Source organism: Anopheles gambiae, chromosome 2 (assembly GCF_943734735.2).
Source record: "Anopheles gambiae chromosome 2, idAnoGambNW_F1_1, whole genome shotgun sequence".
Classification (NCBI taxonomy): domain Eukaryota; kingdom Metazoa; phylum Arthropoda; class Insecta; order Diptera; family Culicidae; genus Anopheles; species Anopheles gambiae.
The window spans coordinates 764,791-786,766 of record NC_064601.1 but is presented as its reverse complement, the minus strand read 5'-3'; the positions used below and the strand labels follow the sequence as shown (position 1 = coordinate 786,766).

The window sequence follows — 21,976 nt, the reverse complement described above, 5'->3', positions numbered from 1 at the left end:
TGCCCGAAAGCCTGCAGTAACGATTACTTCACTCCGGCTCCGCACCGCGCGACGGTGGTATGTTTTTTTTTGTCTTCTTTTCGTCCGCAAAAGACACGGTAATGGAGATGTTAATATAGCGTAAAAGTATATCCGCGACGCGACGCCGAGTTGACGGGGTGTAGAAATCATCTCCGGCAGCGTAATCACGCTCTCGGACAAGGGACAACCACGGAATGGAATGGTACACGAACATCATCATGCAAATCAACGATGAGGCGAGGGCAGATATAGCAGGGAAGATGTACAGAAAATACACAAAAAAACAGCGCAGATAAGGACACGATAGCCGCGGATAGAGAGTCAGGATGACATCGTTCCATCGTCTTGATTATTGTGTGTTTGTTGAATCGGCAATCAAAATATTTCACCAGCAACGCTTTGAAAGATGAGTAAAAGGCCACCACCACTTCGCTCTGAAGATGGTATGAATAATCAGTTAATGGACGTGGTGCAATACTGTAAAAAGAGTCATTTCTTGCAGCTTCTTTTCGGACGGTTCTATTGATTATGTTTGGTGCATTAAACCTTTCGTTTTGTGTCTCGTGCAAAGAAGGCTCGATCGATTCGTGGATCTTTATCTGTATGTAAGTGTGCTTAAATTGCTCGCTTTGGACCATAAATCACAAGATTATAGGGAAAAAAACAGTACGCCGCGCCACCCTGACAGATGTGCTTCAATATTTCAATCTTTAATGGAATGCTAACGCCGATTCAACTCCCACTCTGTGCGCCCCCACCATTCGGACAACGGCCCGCCTTCCTACCCGTAATTGAATCGTTCCGAATCTTTCCATAATTAGACGCCATTTTCCTGCAACAATGTGCTCGTTTTGCTGTTTTATTTCTCCGGCAGCCACATCGATACAATTTCTCCACTTTCGAACACACACAGTTTATTAGCAGTCTATATCTATTATTCATATTTATGGGCAAACATTAAAAAAGCAAACCCTCCTGCGCGCTTCTATCGAACGGGGCTCAAATTCGAGGCCTCTCGCACTCGCCCTGGCGGCCAATGTTCCAGCTGCTGTTGCCCGTGTATCGGTCGCGTAGCTTTTCAAAAACGCCCGAGGGAGATGAGGTGCGACGACTACCCAGTGAAGGGGAGACAGACTCTCAAACTTCATCCCCTTGGTGTGGCGTGGAAAAAAGGATCTTCATTAATGAATTACGAGCCAACCCCCGGGCAACCGTCGTAGGACTGGGCCGGAGGATGAGTTTGTCGTTATAATTCAAAATTTTTATTGCCACCTCTTGTTCCGATACAGGCGCGACCCGACAGTCTGGGGGGAAAGACCCGGGATGGGAGAAAGTTTTGGCCATGTTGAAGGGGGAAGTGGGAAGCATAAAGATTGCGACCGAATTTGAATCGTTGTTTAATTACCAAACCTAAAAACCAACCGTGCGCCTTTATAAGCAACTGTACTGGTTTGTCCTTGTCGCGGACTGGCTGATTTCTGTTTGTTTGTTGTCGTGTCGTGTGTCCTTCCCTCTTGCTAACCGGTATTTTCCGTTTCTTTTTCCTTTGGCAGACGCTGATTCCATCGGCACCGCAAAACTTCACGGTGGAAAAGATACTTCCGTCCACGGACGGGACCTTTCTAGCGCTGGCCGGTCCGAAGGGTGTCTCCATCATCGAATTGCCCCGGCGCTGGGGCCCCAGCGGTCAGTACCAGAACGGGAAGGAGTGCATCATCTGTCGGTAAGTGTGTGCACACTCATTCTCTCTCTCTGTCTCTGGTCGCGAAGGCGCTTCTTTGTTCGCGCTCTAAAAATTGGTTTCGAGATATAGAACTGCCTGCCCTTGTTTGGCCCTTTTGGTGTAGGATCCGGCGAATGGTGTTGGTGTCCACCGTAAGAATTAGCATAGAAAACCCATAACATTAATTCCTTTCGCGCTGATGCTACAATTGCTTTTACCATTTTCTGGCCACTAGCAGCAGCACCGATGGTGGTGGACAAAGTACAACCGAACCCTTTCAGAGGGGGGGAAATACATGCGCGGAAATGGCGGCAAATTTCACGAGCTTCGGCAAAGTTGAGCAGTTGCTCCCGTACCAACCACCACCAACTCGGCTCGGAGCAGGAAACCAACAAAAATTAATACCTAATAAGAATCAAGTGGACTTAATGTTCGGTTGTTTATTTTTATTTATTGCCGAGAGTTTGTCGAAACGAACGAGAACTCCCTCCCAACCGTCGACAACGCAGCACGCTGGCAAAGGTGGCACAATGTCTCCCGCTAAAATGCCGAAGGAGCGAAAGGATTAGCGCAAATCTTGTTCCAGACAATTTGAACCGAAAGGATTTCCGCGCCGGATCTGAATTTCTCGTGTTCGGTGTTGCACTCGCACACACGTACCGCCCCCTCCTCCTCCCAGGAACTGGTTCCCGATACTGAATTACGTCTCTTTTTGTTTGGTTTCACATTCAGCCGCAGCATCGGCCGGCGCGCACTCCTCCCACCACTCACTCACTGCTCAGAAGTAGTAAAACACATTTTCGACAAAAGAAAAACAACGAAAGTCAAATCCACGTCCGCCGCCTCCGTCGTCCTTTGCATCGCCCGGATTTTCCCCCCGCGTTTGCCGAGCAAAGAAATCGGTGTACAGTTGGTGGGCCACGTTTGACGGTTTCAGTTGCAAGAGCGGCTCTGTTTGTGTGTGTGTGTGCGCGCGCCCGTCGCACCGAAATGTTCATCTAAATTTCATTTGATTTAATTTTAATTAGATTTCTATGTTTAACTAGCAAAAGCTACACACGTACTCGAGTGTATACACACACGCACACACACACCACCGCCGTCTGATGTGTATCACAAAGGCACATCCGATATGGGAAAATTAAGTTCGTAGTGCCGAGAATGCTACCAGCCATCCTCGAATGAACCGATCTCTCCCTGTGAAGTGCAGATTGGAGTTGGTTTTTCCGATGGCTGGTCGTACCGTTTTCCCTCCTCGACTGCGTGTGTGTGCTTATACGGGAAGGGGTTTGAGAGAAACAAGAGAAAAGAAGGCACAACTTTGCCAAACTACCGACAACCCGCTGTCGTCCATCTCCTTCCGGCCCCAGTGTGTGTGTACTACGCCAGATCTCATTTGTGTCATAATCGACTCGACGAACGATTAGCTTTCACTCGGGGAAGCTTTTCATCGGGCTCATAAAACGGTTGAGGGAAAGGAACAACGTGCGTTGAAGGTTGGTGCAATAGCAAGTGCAAAAGAACGAAAAAACAATCTCCTGCCCTCGAGCACTCATTGCTCGAGCTAATAATACGAAAAGAAATCTCTTAGCTATTTGACTTTGGCTCCCGAAACTTTGCCTCATCGCTCGGTGGTCGGTGGTGGTAAATAATTGCACAACCCAAAGGGCGAGAGAGAGAGAGGGAGAGAAGCAGCGTCGAGCTATTGGAATTAAAATTTTCTCCGAACACATGTACGAATTTGAATAAAACATTATCCATCCGGCCGCCGTGTGCCGCTCAGCGTGCGGGTTTTAATGCTGGCTGCTGGCCCAAAATGAATGATGATTGAATGGATGATGTTGAGATCCATCCATACGAAATTTTATAAGAACTCTTTTGAGCTGGTCAAAGTACAAGGTGGAAAAGCGCGATGGACGCGGCCAGAGTCAATGAAAAGCCAACTCTCAACAATCACTTATCCCTTCGAAGTCGAAGCTTACGCTCCGCTATTTGCCCTCCGCTGCAGCGAACCCTACTGGACCTAATCCCGGCACAAGTGCCACCAACAGCAGCAGCAGCAGCAGCAGTCGAACCGAAATTCGTGTTCCTTCTTTAGGCATACGATATAAATACACAAACACACATTGTTCACTCTTTTTCCCTCCCAATTGGGCGCTCAGCAACGCTGAGGGATAGGATTTAATCCATACTGCAAAAGCACATCGCACTCGCTTTCCTTCTCCTGCTTTCCATGGAGCTTCCCTTAACTTGGCGGCTGCAGTGCACGGTTGGAGACGGTAAATGCAGTACTACAACCCGAAATCTGTTGTTGTGTCGTGTCAGAACAGCATAGGTACGGGGTTTGGAGGGCTGATCTGAAGTTGTCTATTGGCAAATGTTTATTGCGCGGCTTCCGGCTTTCGTTCGAGGTATAGCTTTTCCTCGATTGCGCCCGAGGACGACGACGGTGCGCTGGTGTAACACACAAGGTGTTTCGGTACAAAATTTATTCACCCGCATATCAAACTGCACAACACTGCTGCAGAGCTATTATTAAAAGATTATAAAATTTCCAACACAGCCCCGGGAAAGGTCCCCGAAGGTCCCGGCGACCGGAAAGCTACAGCTTTTCGTTCGGAATTTCGGAGTTGAGTTGCTTTATGGGAGGAATTGTAGCCAGAATTCTTCGAACTTCGATAGCATTGTTTGCCCTTGTGCATTCGAACTGTTGTGGAATTATTTATTTACTTCTTCATTGCTTATAGTGTAGCATAGTAAAGAGTACCACAGGGGTACACAAGAGACAGCATTATTAAGGTTTGTTTCGAGTTTTGTAGTTGCCTGCGCGGACAGCGCGCCATTTTCTGTCCTTTCCATATTCATAATGTATTTATGTTGTTGCAGGGGATAATCTTTTATTTCTTATGGATACAGTGAAAATGAAAAACACACCAAAAAGGACACAAATATGCACGACAATACCTACCAAACGAAACGGGCGCTGTATCTGATATTGCTCCAAGGTGGCTCACATACACTCTCTCTCTCTGTCGTCTTTGCGGAAAGGGTTTGCAATGCTGGAAGCATCCGAACCCACCGAAAACCAGCACGATAAGCGCTTCTGACCATTTGCTGCGCGTCCAGTGCAGAGTACCCTTTGCGGGACAACACACACACGCGCGGAAAAACTCGCCCCACAGTCTCAGTTTTCCCTCGGCAGCGCGGGTCTTACGGCGGGCGATGGGTCTGCAAATGAATCCATTAGGAATCTGAAAGTGATTATTATAATATTCGCGAAGAGGTTACTGCCGGCTAGCAGCAGCAGCAGCAGCAGCGGCAGCGTGTTCAAGCGTGCGAGGTTTTCTCGAGTTACCGTAACCTCCCCCGCCGCGTGCCCGTCCCTTCCCCGCCCCTCCCAAAAACCATCATCAAAGAGCCGGAACTCAAAGTTACGTTCGCTTAATTATTTAATCAAAGCAAATATATTAGGTGGAAAGATATGGAACGGATACACATGCATGTGGCTGTGTGTGTGTGTATGGGAGTATGGGTCGCGATGGCGCAGCGCATTCGGCCGCGGGTCGAGAGAGGCAAGACTGGACGTTTGCCGAAATGGCGCCGTCGTGCGTGAATCCCCTTTTTGCTTTGCAATTGGTCCTTCGGTCCAGCGGAAAAGGATCCATGACCGAACACGGAAAAGGTGCCCATCCGCACACGGGGAAAAGACTCCCGCCACCACACCCCGTCTCTCTCTCCCTCTCGGGCGTCTTACCGGAGCAGTAGTGGCAGAGGAATGGCGGGAGAATCCTTTTAATATTTTATTACATTTTATTTGTCCGCCCATAATGTACGGCTTATAGCAAAGGGGGGTGGGGGGAGGAGGGCTTGTACCGTGCATGAGTTTTGTTTCTGTTGGTGTACTTTTTTTGCTGGCTTTCGCTCTATGGTTATTTCCTCTACCCCTTTTGAAACTACCGTGTGGATCGGATGTGCTCCCCCCCTCCCCTCCCCCCATGATGGTCGAAACCCGTTCCTTTTGGGGCAAGGATAATTTATGTCCATTTATCGCAAGTCCGTAAAAATCGTAAGTAACCTTTCGTTTGCACTGGCCCGGGCCCCGGGTTCCGCATTAGATAGTCATTGCCCAGGATATGTGTGTGTGTTTGTGGGCACGATTTTGTTGGACTTCGGTCTAACCGGGTTCCTGTTTCAAACGATACACACCGTCGTCCGTGGGCCCCCTTTTCGCTAAGGTCGGCGCCGAAATCCGCCGAAATGAAAGGATCATGATGATCAAACGTGTGTAATGGAAGTTTTTCTTTGATTCCCGAAAATACTCTTTCGCATTCGTGGCAGGTAGGTCCGTGCTGGGATGTTACCCCTTGCACCACCCTGACAGGCACAAGCACCTTCAGTTCCGATCCGTGTGCGCTCCATTTCTTTTCCCTTTGCGCAAACAACGCATGGCTTCCGTGAAGGGTTTTTGGGGGGCCCATCGCGGCAGCCGCCGTGCCGGATGAAGAGATGAAGTCGCCGGTCGGTTCTGTTCAAATAAATCAAAACACAACACACACACGGACGGACGGCGCGGATGCTGCTACCGCGCTATGCCATTAAAAAGCGATTAAAAGCCATCATCTCGCGAGAGCGCGCCCGGTTCGGTTTTCGGTGATTTTGGGCCCCGAACCGACCGGTCTCGTGCCTAGTATAAATATTTATTTCCTTCCCCACAAGTAACGCAATCATATTAAACAGAAGGTTTCAACCTCGCTTTCCCCAAACGTGCGCCAAACGGGACTGGATGGACTTTTTCCACTTTGTTTTCCTATTTTTTCGGGCCACCGTATGGGGCCACCTTTCCCCCGGGGGGAGGAAATTCGCGCGTGTATCGCGAATTTCCCGTGGTGCTGTGCGTCACGGTGCGCAATTAAACACAAACGGTGTCGCATATTTTTATAACTAGCTTCCTCGCTGCAGATATTTTGTCCTCGGTGGTGGTGCTTGTTTGTTTTTTCTTCGTTCCTCTTTCCACAGCGAGCGCGGGCTGGTCCGGCAGGCTGCTGGTGCCCGCTGAACGCTGATTTCCTTGAGCATCACACGCCGTTCCTTGGCGAGTGGCGATCCCTTACAATATCCTGTTTAAAGCGCGTGTGGTGGGGGGGGGAAGGGTGGGCAAGGAAAAATAAAATTTCGGGAAGCAAATTCCATCGCTCCCAGCCAGCCGGACGGCTCCGCGGTGGAAAAGTGACATGAATTATAATAATGTCTTTACCTGACTTAAAACTTCCCTAACTAATGTGTTCAGTTTGAAATTTATATTCCAAATTGTTGTTCGCCACACCGCATCACATGCTCCTGGTGGTGGTGGGGGTGGTGGGGGTGGTGGTGGTCGTCGGCAGCACCGGTTTGAGATTATTTCTGCAGTCTTTTGGGATTCACCTGCCTTAAAGAGGACACTGCGAGGCACAAAAAAACAATAACACATTCGAAGGAAAAACTTTGTAAGCAGGTTGTTTACTGTGTGCCTAACTAAAAGCTAAACTATTCTTGTTCTTTATTTTTAGAGTAAAATGTTGCTAAACACACTCGATAGTTAAAAGCCACAGCGGAAAACGGGAGGCCTTACACCACACGTCCCCCATTAAAAGCCATTCTGTCAATATGCAAAAGGCGAACATATTAATAATATGCTAATGTAACGAAACAATGGACGTCGTGTGTGTACCACACGTCATCACAACACCGTGTCACCATCGAAAGAGGGGGCGTACGCGAGTCATAATCAGGCCCGAGTCAGCTTCCGTTATCAGCGGCGCCCGCTTCTCGGCAGTGCCAAAACATCGTTTCACTCTTCGTTCGACATCACTTTCCACTCACGCCGTACAGCACGCACAGCACGGCCCAGCATATACAAAGCAAAGGAAGCACATTTATGGGACCCATCATTACTGCTGCTCGCTCGTCCGTTTTTTCACCACCCGCGGCCCACGCGGTGTGTTCTCGGGGGCTCGAAGGAAGCCACCGCCGCCAAACATCGATGCCATTGGCAGCATTAGCGTGCCATCGTCATCACCGCAGAGCGCGCGCGACCATTTAACCCTTTTTGCCGGTGCGATATTATATGCCATATCGAGGCATCGTCTAAATACGTGTGCCACCCGTGTGTGCGTGTGTCGTCTTCGCCTGCCGCCGTAACTAAATCCAGCGAGTTTTTAATAAATTTTTAAAGGCTTCCTCTCGCTAAGCCTTTCGACGGCACCTCACTGTCTGTGGGTCGTACTGTATGTGTATGTACATTGGGTGTGCCCTTTTACCATCGCACCCTCTCCTCCTCCCCGTCGGTCACGCGTTTGACATATTCAACCATCAACCGAGCGATAATCACCTTCAAAATTCACGCTACGCTTGTTTTCGCTTTTGATAAGTGATAACTACTCCCTCCGTTGTTCCACCATCACATTTACCTCTCCCCTTTGTCTTTGCCCTTCGTGGCCGGAAGAAAAAAAAGGGGGGATGGCCAAGAATTTCTGTCAAGCTCAGCTTCTTCTCGGTGCCATTTTTTACATTCCGCGCGAAAGCACGCGCGCACTCGTCCTGCCGTTGTCTTTCTTTCTTTGCAAACGAATCTTATCTCGCCGGATAAAACATGTAAAACCTCACATGAATGCGAGACCTGCTTCTTGCCCACCACCCCCCCCCCCCCTTCCCCCGAAGCAACCCCTTCACCCTTCTGCTGTCGTTCATGCTGGCGATGGAATCTTGTCAGAAAAATGATCACTTCAAGGCACACACACACAACGGCGTCTCGGGCAATGGGGAGGAAAGGTGACACGCGGTGGGCCATTTTATCAAAGACGATACACCTATGTGTCTTCCTTCCCATTGTCGTCGATTCGCCTTTGGGCCGCCTATCAAGGGACGGGGCCGGTGCGTGTAGAACACACAACAACGCACCGAGGCAACGAGTGTGCGAACGGTGGTGGCGAGAAAAATAGGATTCAATTAAAAATCTTCTTCCCGCAGGGCGAAAAGAAGTCATTTGTAAACATGAAATTGTTCTCGCCCGCCCTCCCATTGTAGGAGGAGGGTATATGTGCCCAGGTACGGTGGTGGCTGATGACGATGATGCGTGATGTCGTCGGTGTCATATGCGTGGAAAATGTGATTTTGCGGGTGGCTTCGAACGGGACCGGAACCACACCACCGCTTGACTGGTAAAAGATCAAAAGAAACGATTCAACCCCACCACCCTCGTATGGGGCGGCGGACGGTGGTGGCAGGTGAATGTTGGGAGGAAGGGAGAAAAGCTGAAGGCTTCAACTCTCGCACAAGAAGCCAGGAAGCCAAATCTCTAATCTCTGATTACCAAACGACAAAACTTTAAATTAAAAATAATGTCACGGATCTGGGAACTCATTTCTGCTTCTTTTCGTTTTCTTGCGTGTCGTTCCGAGCGCCCGAATATCGTGAAATTTTCACCACCATCATTCTACCTCGGGGAACAATCCCGCGCAAACGGCGCTGTGTGTGGACCGATCTTCTAATGGTGGAGCTAAAGGGAAAAGCGAAACACACACAAACACGAATAGGAGGTGGAAATGGGAGATGGAAATCATATTCAAATTTTTATCCATCAGTCAAACTTTTACTTGACTTTTCATGCGTGTGTGGCTTGTGACACACATACACGGGCACCAGGCAGCCCTCGCAGCGCAGCCTTCCCACGGGATGGCACCGTTTGATGGCAATTCCTCACGAGGCCGGCAGTGTATGGGGAAAGCCGGTGGGTTTCTTTGAGTTATTTCACCTTCGCCTTTTCACCTTCCTCCATTGGCACCGCACGCACTCCTCCCTTTCCGTTCGCTTTTTTGAACGATTTTACCCCACGAGCAGGGAAATTTCCGGCGAATGAAACAAGAGACCGAGGGAGAATGCTGCTGCTGCTGGTGGTGGTGGCTTAAAATTCAAAGATAAATGAAACCGGACCGGCGGAGCGTGGCAAACGCTGGACCCTTTTCTTCGGACCTGGAAGCGCTAATTAAAAATAATATTTTCATTTAATTATAACAAATAACGGACAACAGTGGATGTAACAATGTTCTACGCAACAAGAGACCGCAAACCACAACACAACACCGCACACGCGGCCGTCCCGAGCGTCATGGCCGGGCCCGATGGTCATTATAATCGTCCGAAGGATTTAGTCAACCATCATTCGGTCGCTGCTCTCCCACACGCGGGTTTTGGGTGCGTTTTCTTACAAGACTTTCTTTTCCCCATCGTCCGCGGGTCGAGAAAGTTTTCGAAAGTCCTTCGGGAACACCGGAGTGTGTCGTCCCCGGGATTGACTGACGACGATAAATGGCGATTCGGCGCGCGCGCGGCACATACGCAGCAACGGCGGGGGTCGTACGCGCATAAATTAAAACCTTTTGCGTCAATCTGTCCCACCCGGGCGAGATTTCAAGATTAACTGCCCGCAATATGTTTGGTTGTTTCTGTTTTTTGGCTTTCCCCACTGCTCTTTCTGCCCGTCGGTCGGTGCCCAATCCGTTTGCGTTTGTAATGTCATACAAAGAATCATACAGTTTGTGCCATTTTTCATCTACGATGAAACAGCGAGCGACCGAATCCAAGCCAAAGCCGTTGCCAACATATGCTTGGAAGGACGCAAAGGACTCGCAATCGCTCTTTGCAGCATACTTTTTGATGCGTTCACATGGCGCTTCTTTGATTTTACGCTTCGTTTACAATGGGTACAATGGGCCTTTGTGCGATTTCTTCGAACGATCGAAAGGATTTAGTTGCCTTGATGCTGCTTTTTCCGCTATTTCACCCTCATCGGGGGCTAATTAATTACGTTCCTCCTGTCGAAAGCAAATAAATGGAAGAGTGAGAGCCGAAAAAAAAACAACGCCATCCCGTCTCGGTGGCGTGAAAAAATTGTCATCCCCCGGGTGACGGTGGTGGAAATGGTACAAACAAGCCGGGTTCAAATTGAAAATCATAAAAAATCACATTTCTTCCCAAACGCGGCGGCGGTCCAAACAACACAGAAACATACAAAAAAAAAGTTATCTCCAAGAAACACGACAAGGAAAAATTACATGCAATTTACACACATAAAACGCGCGCACGGGCGAAGGAGCCCAGAGGCAAACAATCCGGAAAATGGCCCTGAGCAATAGTTGGTTTGATACAAAAAAAAAGAACGGAAAGAACCAGTGTGCCCACTTCTTGCGCACTAGCCGTCTCGACCCATAAAGCAAACGCGCGCCCGACGACACTCACCTTCGCAATGTCACCCCTTTTTGCTTGCCGATGCCATGCCTCCTCCCCGGCACGCCATATTTATCGCCTAAATTCCACGCGCCCGACAAAAAAGGGTTAACTCTGCGATGGGTGGTGGTCGCTTCAGTTTCCCGGGACAGATCTGTTCACGGGCCTTGGTGTCTGTGTCATTTAGCTTGTGCAGGGGAGAAGATTTTGTGTGTGTGTGTGTGTGTGTGTTGTGTCCGTTAATACTTTCCTTTTTTATCTAATATTTACAAATTCCCCTGCCGCGCAAAGGAAGCCGCTTCCTCAATGGAAGGGAGCGAGAGGACGGTGGTGGCTTGATGCACTCCGTTATGGTGTGGATTTTGGTCGCAAGTTCGTTTGAACATTGATAATCCCCGTCGATTTCTGTTGCCACGCTGGTGCTGGTGTGTGCAAAGGTGAATTGGGGAGAGCAAACCGTTTGTTAATCATGACGCCGGGAAAGGGTCAAAAGCAACAGAACGTGCTCCATGCCACCCTCCTTCCGCAGTCAAAAGAGAAAGAGAGAGAGAGAGCGGTTCGTGAATACTGTATTTTATGCGGCCGTAAAAACTGACCCTATAAAATTCTTCATCTGGGTGAGCCCGGTGAACCGTTCTGCATTGCTCCAGTGCCGTGTTTTTACCCCACCACCACCTCCTCCTCTCGACCCGCCTTGTCTGCTGGAAAATGCAATGAGTGAAAGTATGCGAATTTTGAGTGATGAAATCGCACCGGAATCAGTGCGTAGAGGAGGAACTGCCCCCGTTTTTCCCCGGCACCCCGATGCTGCTGTGTGACCTGACGCTTTGCGATGAACTGGGGGAAGAGTTTTTTTAATCTTCGTAGAAATTTTAAGAGCACCATCGGTTGCGTCGAGCTTCATGCTCTCAAGTGTAGCACAAGAGTATAGTAGCAGCAGCAACAAAAGCCGCTCAGGATCCGTGATTTATGGTGATGATCTCAAATCAGCCAAAATTCTGGCCGGCATGTTGTGATCGGCCTTGTGCGGTGAATTGGGGGGGGAGGCACTGGGTTACCCTGAATAAATAAATAATACAAACCAGGCCCGATGAAAGATGTACAAGTTGTACTTCCCTTACCGGTAACTATTTGGCCTGACGCACGTTCCGTCAACAAAAGGGGGAGTAGCTTTTACCCATGAGCTGCTGCTGCTGCAAGCCTTTTCTTATTCTATTTAATTTATTATTGTTCATAAAGCGCATACAGAATCTGAACAGTCTCTCGTCTCGTAAAAAACCAGGCCCAATCAAAATTGGAATCAATTTTTTCTGTCCCTTTCTCTCTCTGCGCTCTTGCTCTTAGCTATTAGCTTTGACCTCCGCCAAAAAAACAACCCTCCCCCATCTAAATGGTACATGGTTATCAGGTTGACAACCCTTTTTTCTGTCCACCAGAGTGCCAGTTATAAGGAAATTTTCCAAAATCAGAAGGGTTTCGTTTTTCGTGGGGAGTTTTTTTCCCCGGTCGGTAAGGTCGTGCCTATGCATAAGCAAATTCGTGTAATCGACGCCATGAATCTCTTCGTTTTTAGCGTGCTGCATCTGTGTCGCCGAGAACCAACCGCACACACCCCTTGTCCCCATGTACACACTAAGACCTGTACACCAAGCCAAGTGCAGCTCATCTGACTGCCTGGTGGCCTTCCTCCCCGTCCGACATAAAATCAGCCCAAGCGCTACCAAATCGGTGGAAATGTGTTGGATGAGACATGAATAAAAAATGCAACATTCGTGAGGATTCGTACACGGAACATCATACACACACTCGCACACACCTTAGGCCACCATCCTTCGTGTGCTCTTTCTTTTACCTCCACCTCCAACCGTGTGTGACCGCATACAACAGCATACAACAACAAAAAACCCCAAAAAGGTCGGGAATGACTTTGAACAAGACCATAAATATGTGAATTTTTGTTAATCCTTTCGAGCAACGAGACGACGAGCACCGGGTACGGAATTGAAGGGTTCGCCCAATCTCCACTTCCTCCCGCTTCCTTTTCCGGGCATTTCGGGAATTTAGATTATTCCAGAATGCAGCTTTGTACTTTGTACCACGCTCTTTGGGACCTGAGTGTGTGTGCAAAGCGAAGACAGGAGTCGTTAATTCCTGGCCCCCTCTCATGTCCCTATCGTGCAATCATATTTCAACGGACTTAGCGCTGCTGATTGATGGAGCTCTCGAGTGGATGCTTTCCCGGCCTGGGAGCATCCCTGCCAATAGCCCTGTCAATGCTTTTCTCTCCCTTTCTTTGGTGCACCTTGCCCTTGTTTTCCGGCTACAATGCTGCTGCTCTCCATCGCCATCTGTGGGATGAGTTTTTACGACCGGGCAACGGGAAGATTATCTTTCGCGCACGCAGGATAACCGAGAAGATTTTTAGTGCGAAAGCTCCAGCCCACGGTAGGTCATTAAAAGTAGCCCAGCAAAGTGTAATTGGACCCCCCCCCCCCCTTCTCTTCTAGCCTAGAATAGGATAAGTTAGCTGATCAACCAGCAGCTTCTTATTAGATTAGCTTATGGTCATCGCAGGATGATGTGTATGCGCTGTGGTGGAGTGTACAAAGTTTTTAAAAGCATAATCCTACTTCTTCCGAACCATTAACAAAACTCAATCGACTTTTTATGTCTGTAGAAAACTAATTCTGTCTACCTTCGGGGTACCTTCAAAGTGCGCGACTACCTTCTCACTCCGTAACGCGTATTGAACCGCAACATTGTGCGGCACGTTGTGTAGTTTGCGCACTTTTCGCGCACAACCGCTGGTGTTTAATTTAAATCCGCCAAGATAGTAGCAACCGCCAAAGGGGAGCGCTTGCTTTGATACTTTTGCTCGCCGTCATGTGTGCGGTGGCGGTTGTTGGCAAACACGTGAGTGCCTATTCCATTTCAATTGCAAAAACGCCTATAGAGAACGCCGATTCTGTTGCGTCGTCGCCAGGTGGATAATGTCGGTGGAAAGTTCGCTAGGGAAGATATTAATTAAAATATGCTTTCTCCCCGTCAGGCTATCGGCAACGAACCCCAAACGAACTGGTTGCGCAACATGTGTGTATGTGCGAGAGAATGTTTGAATGTAAAGCGTTGTAAATTAGGCGCCACGGTTGATATGGTTTTAATTTCACATCAGTGCAAATAATGGCAGACAACGCCTGAGAGTGTCTTAAACCACACACACACACACACACACTGTGCAAACGGGAAAATGCTTGGCTACGAAGGGATTCAATAAAAATCGCAAATTATTTTTCAAAAGTCACTAACTCCACCACTCCAGAAGAGCACTACTCGGTGAGAGGAAGCGGTAATGATACGATGATAACCGCGTAGCACACTCCAACTTCAACCAGCGCCACACTATTGCTACAACTGTGCGAAGCCAAGCTCCTCCTCCTTTTACTTCAATTCATTTGACTTTTTGCTGCGCCAACCGGTGTGTGTGTGGGTGTGCGGTGGGAGTGGAGGGAACAAATGCGAATCCTCCACGGCACAGCCGGTAACAAACTTCTTCGGTCGAGAGGAATCGTACTTAGGAAACGGAAGTAAATGGTCATAAAATTAAAAGAGTTAATAAAACCCACTGCAATACTGAGCCAGCCGGGCCGAAAGAGTGCAAAACTTCTTTCGCCTCAACCGGTCGGGGGCACCTGAATCCGTCCTAACGTGTCCTGCCTGCCTGCCTGCTGAACAGTAGGGAGAGAAGAAGGACAACCGAGAGGAGAGGACAAATTCCGGTAGCCGGTGAAGACAAACCCGGATGCAAGATAAGACAAATTTATTCGTGGTCGAAACAAAAGATGGCCATCTTGCTGGCGGAACTCGCCTCAAAGTACGAAGATTTCTTTCGACTGTGACGCCTCGCCCTTGGAGTGTGGCAGCGGAGGCGAGTTACTTTGGCCGAAATTGGCGTTAGATTTCTTTCGACCGTTCCCTTTTTTGCCCCCAAACCACTCCCCACAGCGAACGACGCGTCTTTCCGGGCCTTTCTTTCTCTTCCGGGCGACAATGATGCTGCACTTTATCATCGAGCAGCGTATCCAGCCAGTGGAGGAATTGTTTGATGGAAAGTGCAGATCATTTGTTTTGGTTTATGTGATCACTGTACTTCGTTCCCCCCGCTGCATTTCGTTACTTATCATTTCTTTATGACTTCAATGTTGCTTGTGTGACAATGACGATTCAGCACACTGCTGGAGCGTCTCATACACACTCACTCAGTTTAGTGTGTTACTGATCTAGGAAAAATAATGCTTAAGCTCCTCTTAAATTATCATAAAATGTTTGCCGCAAGTTTTAAACCTATCTGCTTAAATGTATTCTCTCCAAGATCATCCTGCACACGTACCATCGCTACGTCCGTACGCGAATGTGGCTATCCAGATGTTGGAATGATACATCCGGGGCACCAGGTACAGTCCTCCCCAGCCTTACAACACTAAAGCCAACGTACCCGTGGGCGAAAACAAACTACTACGCCTCCACCCTCCACCACCCAATCGCGTGATCCAGAGGATAGTCAAACGTTTGGCGAAACACATTCTCATCCGACGACCAAACGCGAGCGAACGGGGTCGGAGAATCACCACATTCGCGTTGACTCTTCTCTTCCCGTGCGCCGCCGCCATCCCAGCGAAAGAGCGAGATACTGCCGATGGTGCCCTGCTGTGCCGCGACGCCAAACCGAGCAGAAGCTATGAAATTATATGATATTTAATTTACCTCACCGCAAAATAATAATTGCAAAATTTACAATTAATTTAACTAGAAAATTTGCTCCCGACTTGCTTGCACTGTTGTGTCCGGATGTGACCGGATGTGCTGGCTGCCGCCGCCGCCACTGCTGCTCTGTACGTTGCTTCATTTCGATCTTCAGGTAATGCAGAGGGTCTTTCTGGACTGGCAATCTCTCCCATCCACTCCCGGCTAGCTCTGGCAGGCTCATTCTGCAGCAACATTCTAACCTGGCGTTCACGGACAAAATGGATGATCTGTTTCGAATGAGCGAACTTCTGCCATACAGACACACCGGGAGCTAGCCCAATTCCAACCGGCCACTACTCGGTCTGCTCTACTGATGCTGATGGTACACACACACACACAGTAAAGCGTTTTGGTGAAGAAAGCAGTTTTTCGCGAATTTAAGCGACCTCTCGTTGCCGTATTGCGCCCCTCGCTGCTCCCACTCGCCTACAGTGTTTCGGATAATGATAGTGGCACTGGTCTAACCCAAACGTCCTTGCTTCCAACCGAAACGATGTATTTATTATGCCATACAACCACTTCCTCCCGTGTGCCATCCCGAATGTTGTGTTGCCCGTTGCTTTCTTTTTGTCCCATTTGCCTACCATTTGCTTTCCTGTTGATGTGCGCCCCCTTTTTCGAAACATCCTGCATCATCACACTGACACTGACTACGGTCGTTGGTGGTGGCCTCTGGCTCCAACCTTCGTTCGAGTGCGCTGAAGCTGAATGAGAATGAGAAATATCATATTATTATTACTATTATTATTGCTCGTATTATAATCCTTTTCGACAATTTTCGATGGTGATGATGAACGTTGGTCTCTCTCTCTCTCTCGTGCTGGAGATGCCAGGGAAGGGAATGGAGAGGACGTTAGTGATGATGATGACTGTGATGGCTTCTTTCGCGCACCGACCGGAAACAAACCCGTTGAAATTATAATTACGGAAATGCAGGTATCTGCCCGTCGACCTCGGCTCTAACCTCGGGGAAAATCCGTTGCCTTATACTGCTTCCCCATGGCAAAGTGCATCGAGGAGGGCTCGGGGTGCAAAGGGATGCAAATGAATGGTGCAGCTCCAAAATACTGCCTTCTGTATATCAGTGCAATCTAAATATATTTGTTCCCCAAATTGGCTCCCGGTGGACAATTCTCTATTCTTTGTACATTTGTGTGGTTGACTGCTTTCTTATGAGCTGATTGTTCCAATCAAACCCTACAAGAGGGAAGGACTCCTGCGTCTGCAAGATTGAAGTAGAGGAAGGTTGATTTGCGTGTCCGATTCACTCGCCTCTCGAGTCCTCGTCCTTTGTCGAGTTTTACCAATAAACCATTCATTCCCTCCGACACGCACAGAGGAACATTCCATCTGGACAGCTGGACTGAAGTAATCTTGTTTAGGAGGAGCATAATTTTGTGCTTCCTCTTCCTCCTTGTACTCCAATTTCACCACAGAAGTGTACGGACTAGGAAGCTTTTAGGAAAGACAATTGTCATACAACCTCTGCCCTCCTTTCTTTGTCCTTTTTTCCTAAGCGAGAGAGCGAGTGAGATAGAGTGGCCATATACATTTTGATTTTTATTTGTATCTTTCACTGTCTTCCCTTTTCGCCTCTCCCAAAACCCCGGTTTTGCAATTCATTTCATTTTCCGAACAAAACACAAGATCCATTTGATTTTGAGGGAAGAAATAAGGCTCTCCAAGGCCAGCCCCCTCCCATGGCTTTGTTGGTGGAGACGGAAAATATAAAATGCAAATTATTAGCCAAACTTTTTACCTTCAATAAATTTGCCTTCCAGCACGGGGAGGCACGGGGTGTGTGTCCTCTCCTACCTTGACTGCACCGCATCACAGCAGAAGCAACAGTATGGTTCATGCACACAATGTCTTGGAGTAGTGTGACACTACTCCTCCACCTGCCCCAGTGCTGCTCCGGATTGTTGCGACAATGCCACTGTATCGAAGAAACAAGGAAAGTCCTGCTTCTTCTGCTCTATTCACCGTTTTCGCTCGTTGCAATGAATCTTCTGCAAACGCGGGGCCCAACGGGGAAATGGTCGGTGGAATTGTGGGAAAAAATGGCCGAATCTTCTGCTCGGTTATCTTCGACTCAAGTTACTATAGTTCGAGTTTCTATTCGACTGTTGTCTGAAGTCGATTTTTGGATGCATCTACCTCCGTCCATCCATTCCGCCAAGCCGAGGAAAGACTTTTCATATTCATTGCTTGAAGAATTGACCGACCACTGCCACTCACTCACTCACTTGCGTCTTCAACTCTGATCGCTCAAGAAACTGTAAATGGCGAGCTGTAACTATTTCTGGTTGATATTATTTACCGTAGCGTAAAACATCTTGAAGCGAATTTATTTCTGCACGGAGACGCTACCGGATCAAAGTTTGATAACAACTTTTTCGTCTTTTATAGAGAACCTTGTTGCACAACATTCGGTGGTCTTTAGCGCCAAAAGCGCTATTCCGATGCAAGTTTGAGCTAATTGTTCTGCACCAAGCCAATTTCATCCTTCAAATCCTTTGTTGGGTTATCTTTTCATACTTCTAAGGTATTGAAACATCCGAAGAAAACTTCTTCTAACTAACGTTTAAAATCACAATACCTGAATGCAGAGGCAATCAACCGTGGTTTATCCGACTCCGGAACGAAACCTCAGCATAACTAGATGAGAAATGTCAATCTATCGAAATAATGTCCTCCTCCCTCCTGCCTCGTTGGCGCTTGCACTGCATAATCATTACCGTTTTCGAGCCAGCAGCACGTAAACATCATTCAATGGCTCTGATGGCTCCCCCATACCCATTCCTGTTTGACCCCCCCTTTTGTAAGCCATTAGTGCTAAAAGCAAGTTCTCAAAAATTGTCTCACGTACCGCAAGCGGAACGCGCAATCTTCAACAACTAATATTCCAACGTAAAGAGGAAGTGCTTACGCATCCAACGACGTTTGCCGCTTGGCCCCGAGCCCAGTGTTGCCGCTTGGGAGGTGTTAAGATCACATTAACTTCCTTCCCTTGAATGGCTCCGATCATCGTCGTCCTCTCTTACACCAACCCCCGGTCCTCTTAAACACACCTTGCCCGAAGGAGACCGATTTCTTGCCTTTTACACGCATATAATGGACGATCCCGCCGCCAGCAGCTTGTGGGGTGGCCCAGGAGCGCTTCTTAAAACTCGTCGTCAGCAAATAAATATTAGACACGAGAAACAACCGAGAACAGCACCGGCCTATTCGCACAGCCCACAGCCGCACGCTTTCAACCCCTTTTTTCGCGTGTTTCAATTACAGCCAGCAGCGGAGGAACGGGCCTCTGGCGCCCCCGAGGGCGCCATTGAGCGCGCAAACAAACGCCATTAACGGCAACGATAATGGGGAATATTTTCGGAAAATTTGTAACACCTTCGAATAATTAGATTAATTCTCAACACATATTTGTCATTAGAAGAAATCATCACCACCCACCAAAGTGGCAGGCAGGCAGGCACGGGTGTAGGCTCGCTCCGTCGCTCTTTTGTTGGAGACTACTGTTACAGGGTTGCTCCTTTATGGGGCGGAGAGCAGGTGAGCAGCAGGGTGGCAAGAAATGTTGAATTTTTCTGTCCATAATTTCTGTACCCACCCACCCCAAAAACCATCGGATCGGTGGGGGGGGGGGGGCGGGTTGGGTTTGGGGCAACAGCCAACAACACACACAGCATTAGCCAACACAGCCCTGCCGACGCACAGTGATTAATAAATCAAAACCAGAACACCGTCACACACTTTCACCACACTGCAGCGGGTGGCGAAGGAGGCGGTTTTACGCACAGACGGGAACGAGAAGAACGGAAATGCTTTTAATTTGAAGGAAATTTTTCAATTGCCAGTGCCATTTCCTCCCACCGCAATTTTGGGTTGCGCGTCTGCCGACGGAAAGCTTCATTGGAGCGAAAAATTAAAACAAATCATCATTCCCTCCTCCTCGCGCTGATTGTTTTACGATTTTTGATGAAAAAGAAGCTTGATCAACAATTTCCATCGTATAAAAAGGACATCATTTGTGGTGATTCCAGCATAAAGTATCGGTTAATTTAATTTAACGCAATATGTACGAAAAGAGGACACCGGACGCGATCCCCTGTTGGTGGTGTGGTACTACCTGCTGTTCCATTCGGACAACATTCGGTTGGTGAACGCTGTCAATGTGATCTTCTAAATCGAATTTCAATGTCCAAAAGAATCTCTTTTCCACCGGTGACGAGAGCTCAGTGACCAAGAAAAAAGAAGTTTTGTTCTGGGTTTTTTTATTCAGGAGAAAGTTATTCTATGGAAATTTTCCCCATTGTCCGTTGTCCGTTGCAAGCATTGTTTTGGGGTGAAATTGTGAATACATTAAATCACAACTCAATTAAAATTGAATACAAATTTCCTACCAAAACATTGTTGTTCCGTGAAATGGGGAGAAAAAAACGACGGTTTTCGCCTGTGATGAAGTGATTTTCGTTTCGCCTGTGCGCTTCGGTGCCGATCGTCGTCATAGCTTTTGTTTATCGCCGACCTGACTTTCTTTCTCTCTCTCCTTATAATGACGCAATAAACAGAAATTGATAGGTCGTGTAGAGTGTTTTTTTATCTGTTGCTAGAAAACTAAACACAGTCGAGTTCGGGCGTCCTTGCAGAATACGACCCGTGGAGCTATGTCCATACCCTCGAGTGGTGGGTTCCTGAATAAATTAAAAATTAATTTAAAAATCAATCATCACTACACGGCGCAGGCGACAAAGAAAACCGAACACAAGGAAGAGGGACAAAGCAAAACTCAGGGCAAAACATAATTGTTTTAGTCTACCGTAGCAACTTCTGGCATCTGGCCCCCCCCCCGAACAAAGCAATGATAATGAACTGCTGATAGATCTGGTGATAGAGCAGTGTGATTATTCGATTTCGAATTACCATGCACACCACCGAGTACTGGCAGCACAGAGCAGTGCAGCATCCATCTTTGACTACTGGCAGAAGCAAAATAGGCTCTCACCTACCACGGGTGCACCACAGGTACGGACAGCTGTGACAACTCCAGATGCTCTCCAAAGACCCATTAATATTCATAGTCTGCAATCACAACCGTAAACGCAACACTTTGTGGCGTATCCTTGGCACATTCCTGCTGCATAGTCGACCACAAGCTCCGAGCACCCACCCACCCACCCCGATTGATTCCGAGTCCAATTGTGCGTGCATCAATTAAAAATGTATGCATAAGATCGTTGATGGCAGCAGCAGCAGTCGCCTCGGTGTGTGTCTGTTGCCAGTAATTTGCTATTCGATCATTATTAAGTTCGTTGTTGAGCGCGTGAGTACCGTTCGCTCAGTCGCCTAAACACTGAATAATGCATGAATCTTCAAAGGACAGATGAAGTCGCACGTCTTATTACATTGATAATATTGGCATACAAATGGAAACAGTCAGTCAGTGTTATAATTGCATTTCAAATTTACAGTAAACAAATTAGTGCTTTTTATTCTATGTTTTCTTATTTTCTCTTACCACCCTCCAGCTCTAAGCATATCAGGATAATGTTGCCAAACAACGCAGCTTCAACAAATTTGCAACATAAAACCAGAACCTCCTGCTCGCAAAACAAGGCAAATGCCTATCATAGCAGAAGACGAATTTTTCGAACAATTGAGATTGTCTTAATGTGGCGCTCTTTTCCGCTCTCCTCCCATGCACACATGCACACGCTAAGAGGCCAAAACACGACGTCCCCCTCTCTCAAACGTTTACTTTTTTCCTTCACTCCACAACATACGCTAAATTTTTGCTGCTCATGTTTCGCGTTAGCATACATCAGTACAAAGAGCCATACACCAACGCAACACGCAACCACCTACGGCAGAATGTTCACCCTCAGCGCGGAGCGAGCCGCCATTCTTTTAATCACTCCCTTTCCTCCGTTTGTGTGTGTCGTTTGGTTGCCGTACTCCGCTACAGGAACAGATTCTTTACAATGTTTTTATTGTTTCGTGGGACCAACCCTTTGCTACCCTCTGCTACCAAGTCATTTAATCTTCATCTACTCGACGTACTAAAATGACAAACCAGTCAGTAAGTCCGTCACCATAGCTCTTTCGTCATTTTTTGCTTTATCTTAGTGTCGTCTTCTGCTGAAGAACACGAACACGATCGCA

The 21,976-nt window shown here is 48.0% G+C and overlaps 1 protein-coding gene across 1 annotated transcript in view; it reads left to right on the top strand.

Annotated features, from left to right (window-relative positions):
• LOC5667646 (nuclear pore complex protein Nup88) overlaps positions 1–21,976 on the top strand; it is a 51,103-nt gene that overhangs the window by 15,370 nt on the left and 13,757 nt on the right. Inside the window, exon 2 of the mRNA XM_061663381.1 lies at positions 1,575–1,744. Coding sequence (XP_061519365.1) covers positions 1,575–1,744 — 170 coding nt within the window. The remainder of the gene's footprint in view (positions 1–1,574; positions 1,745–21,976) is intronic.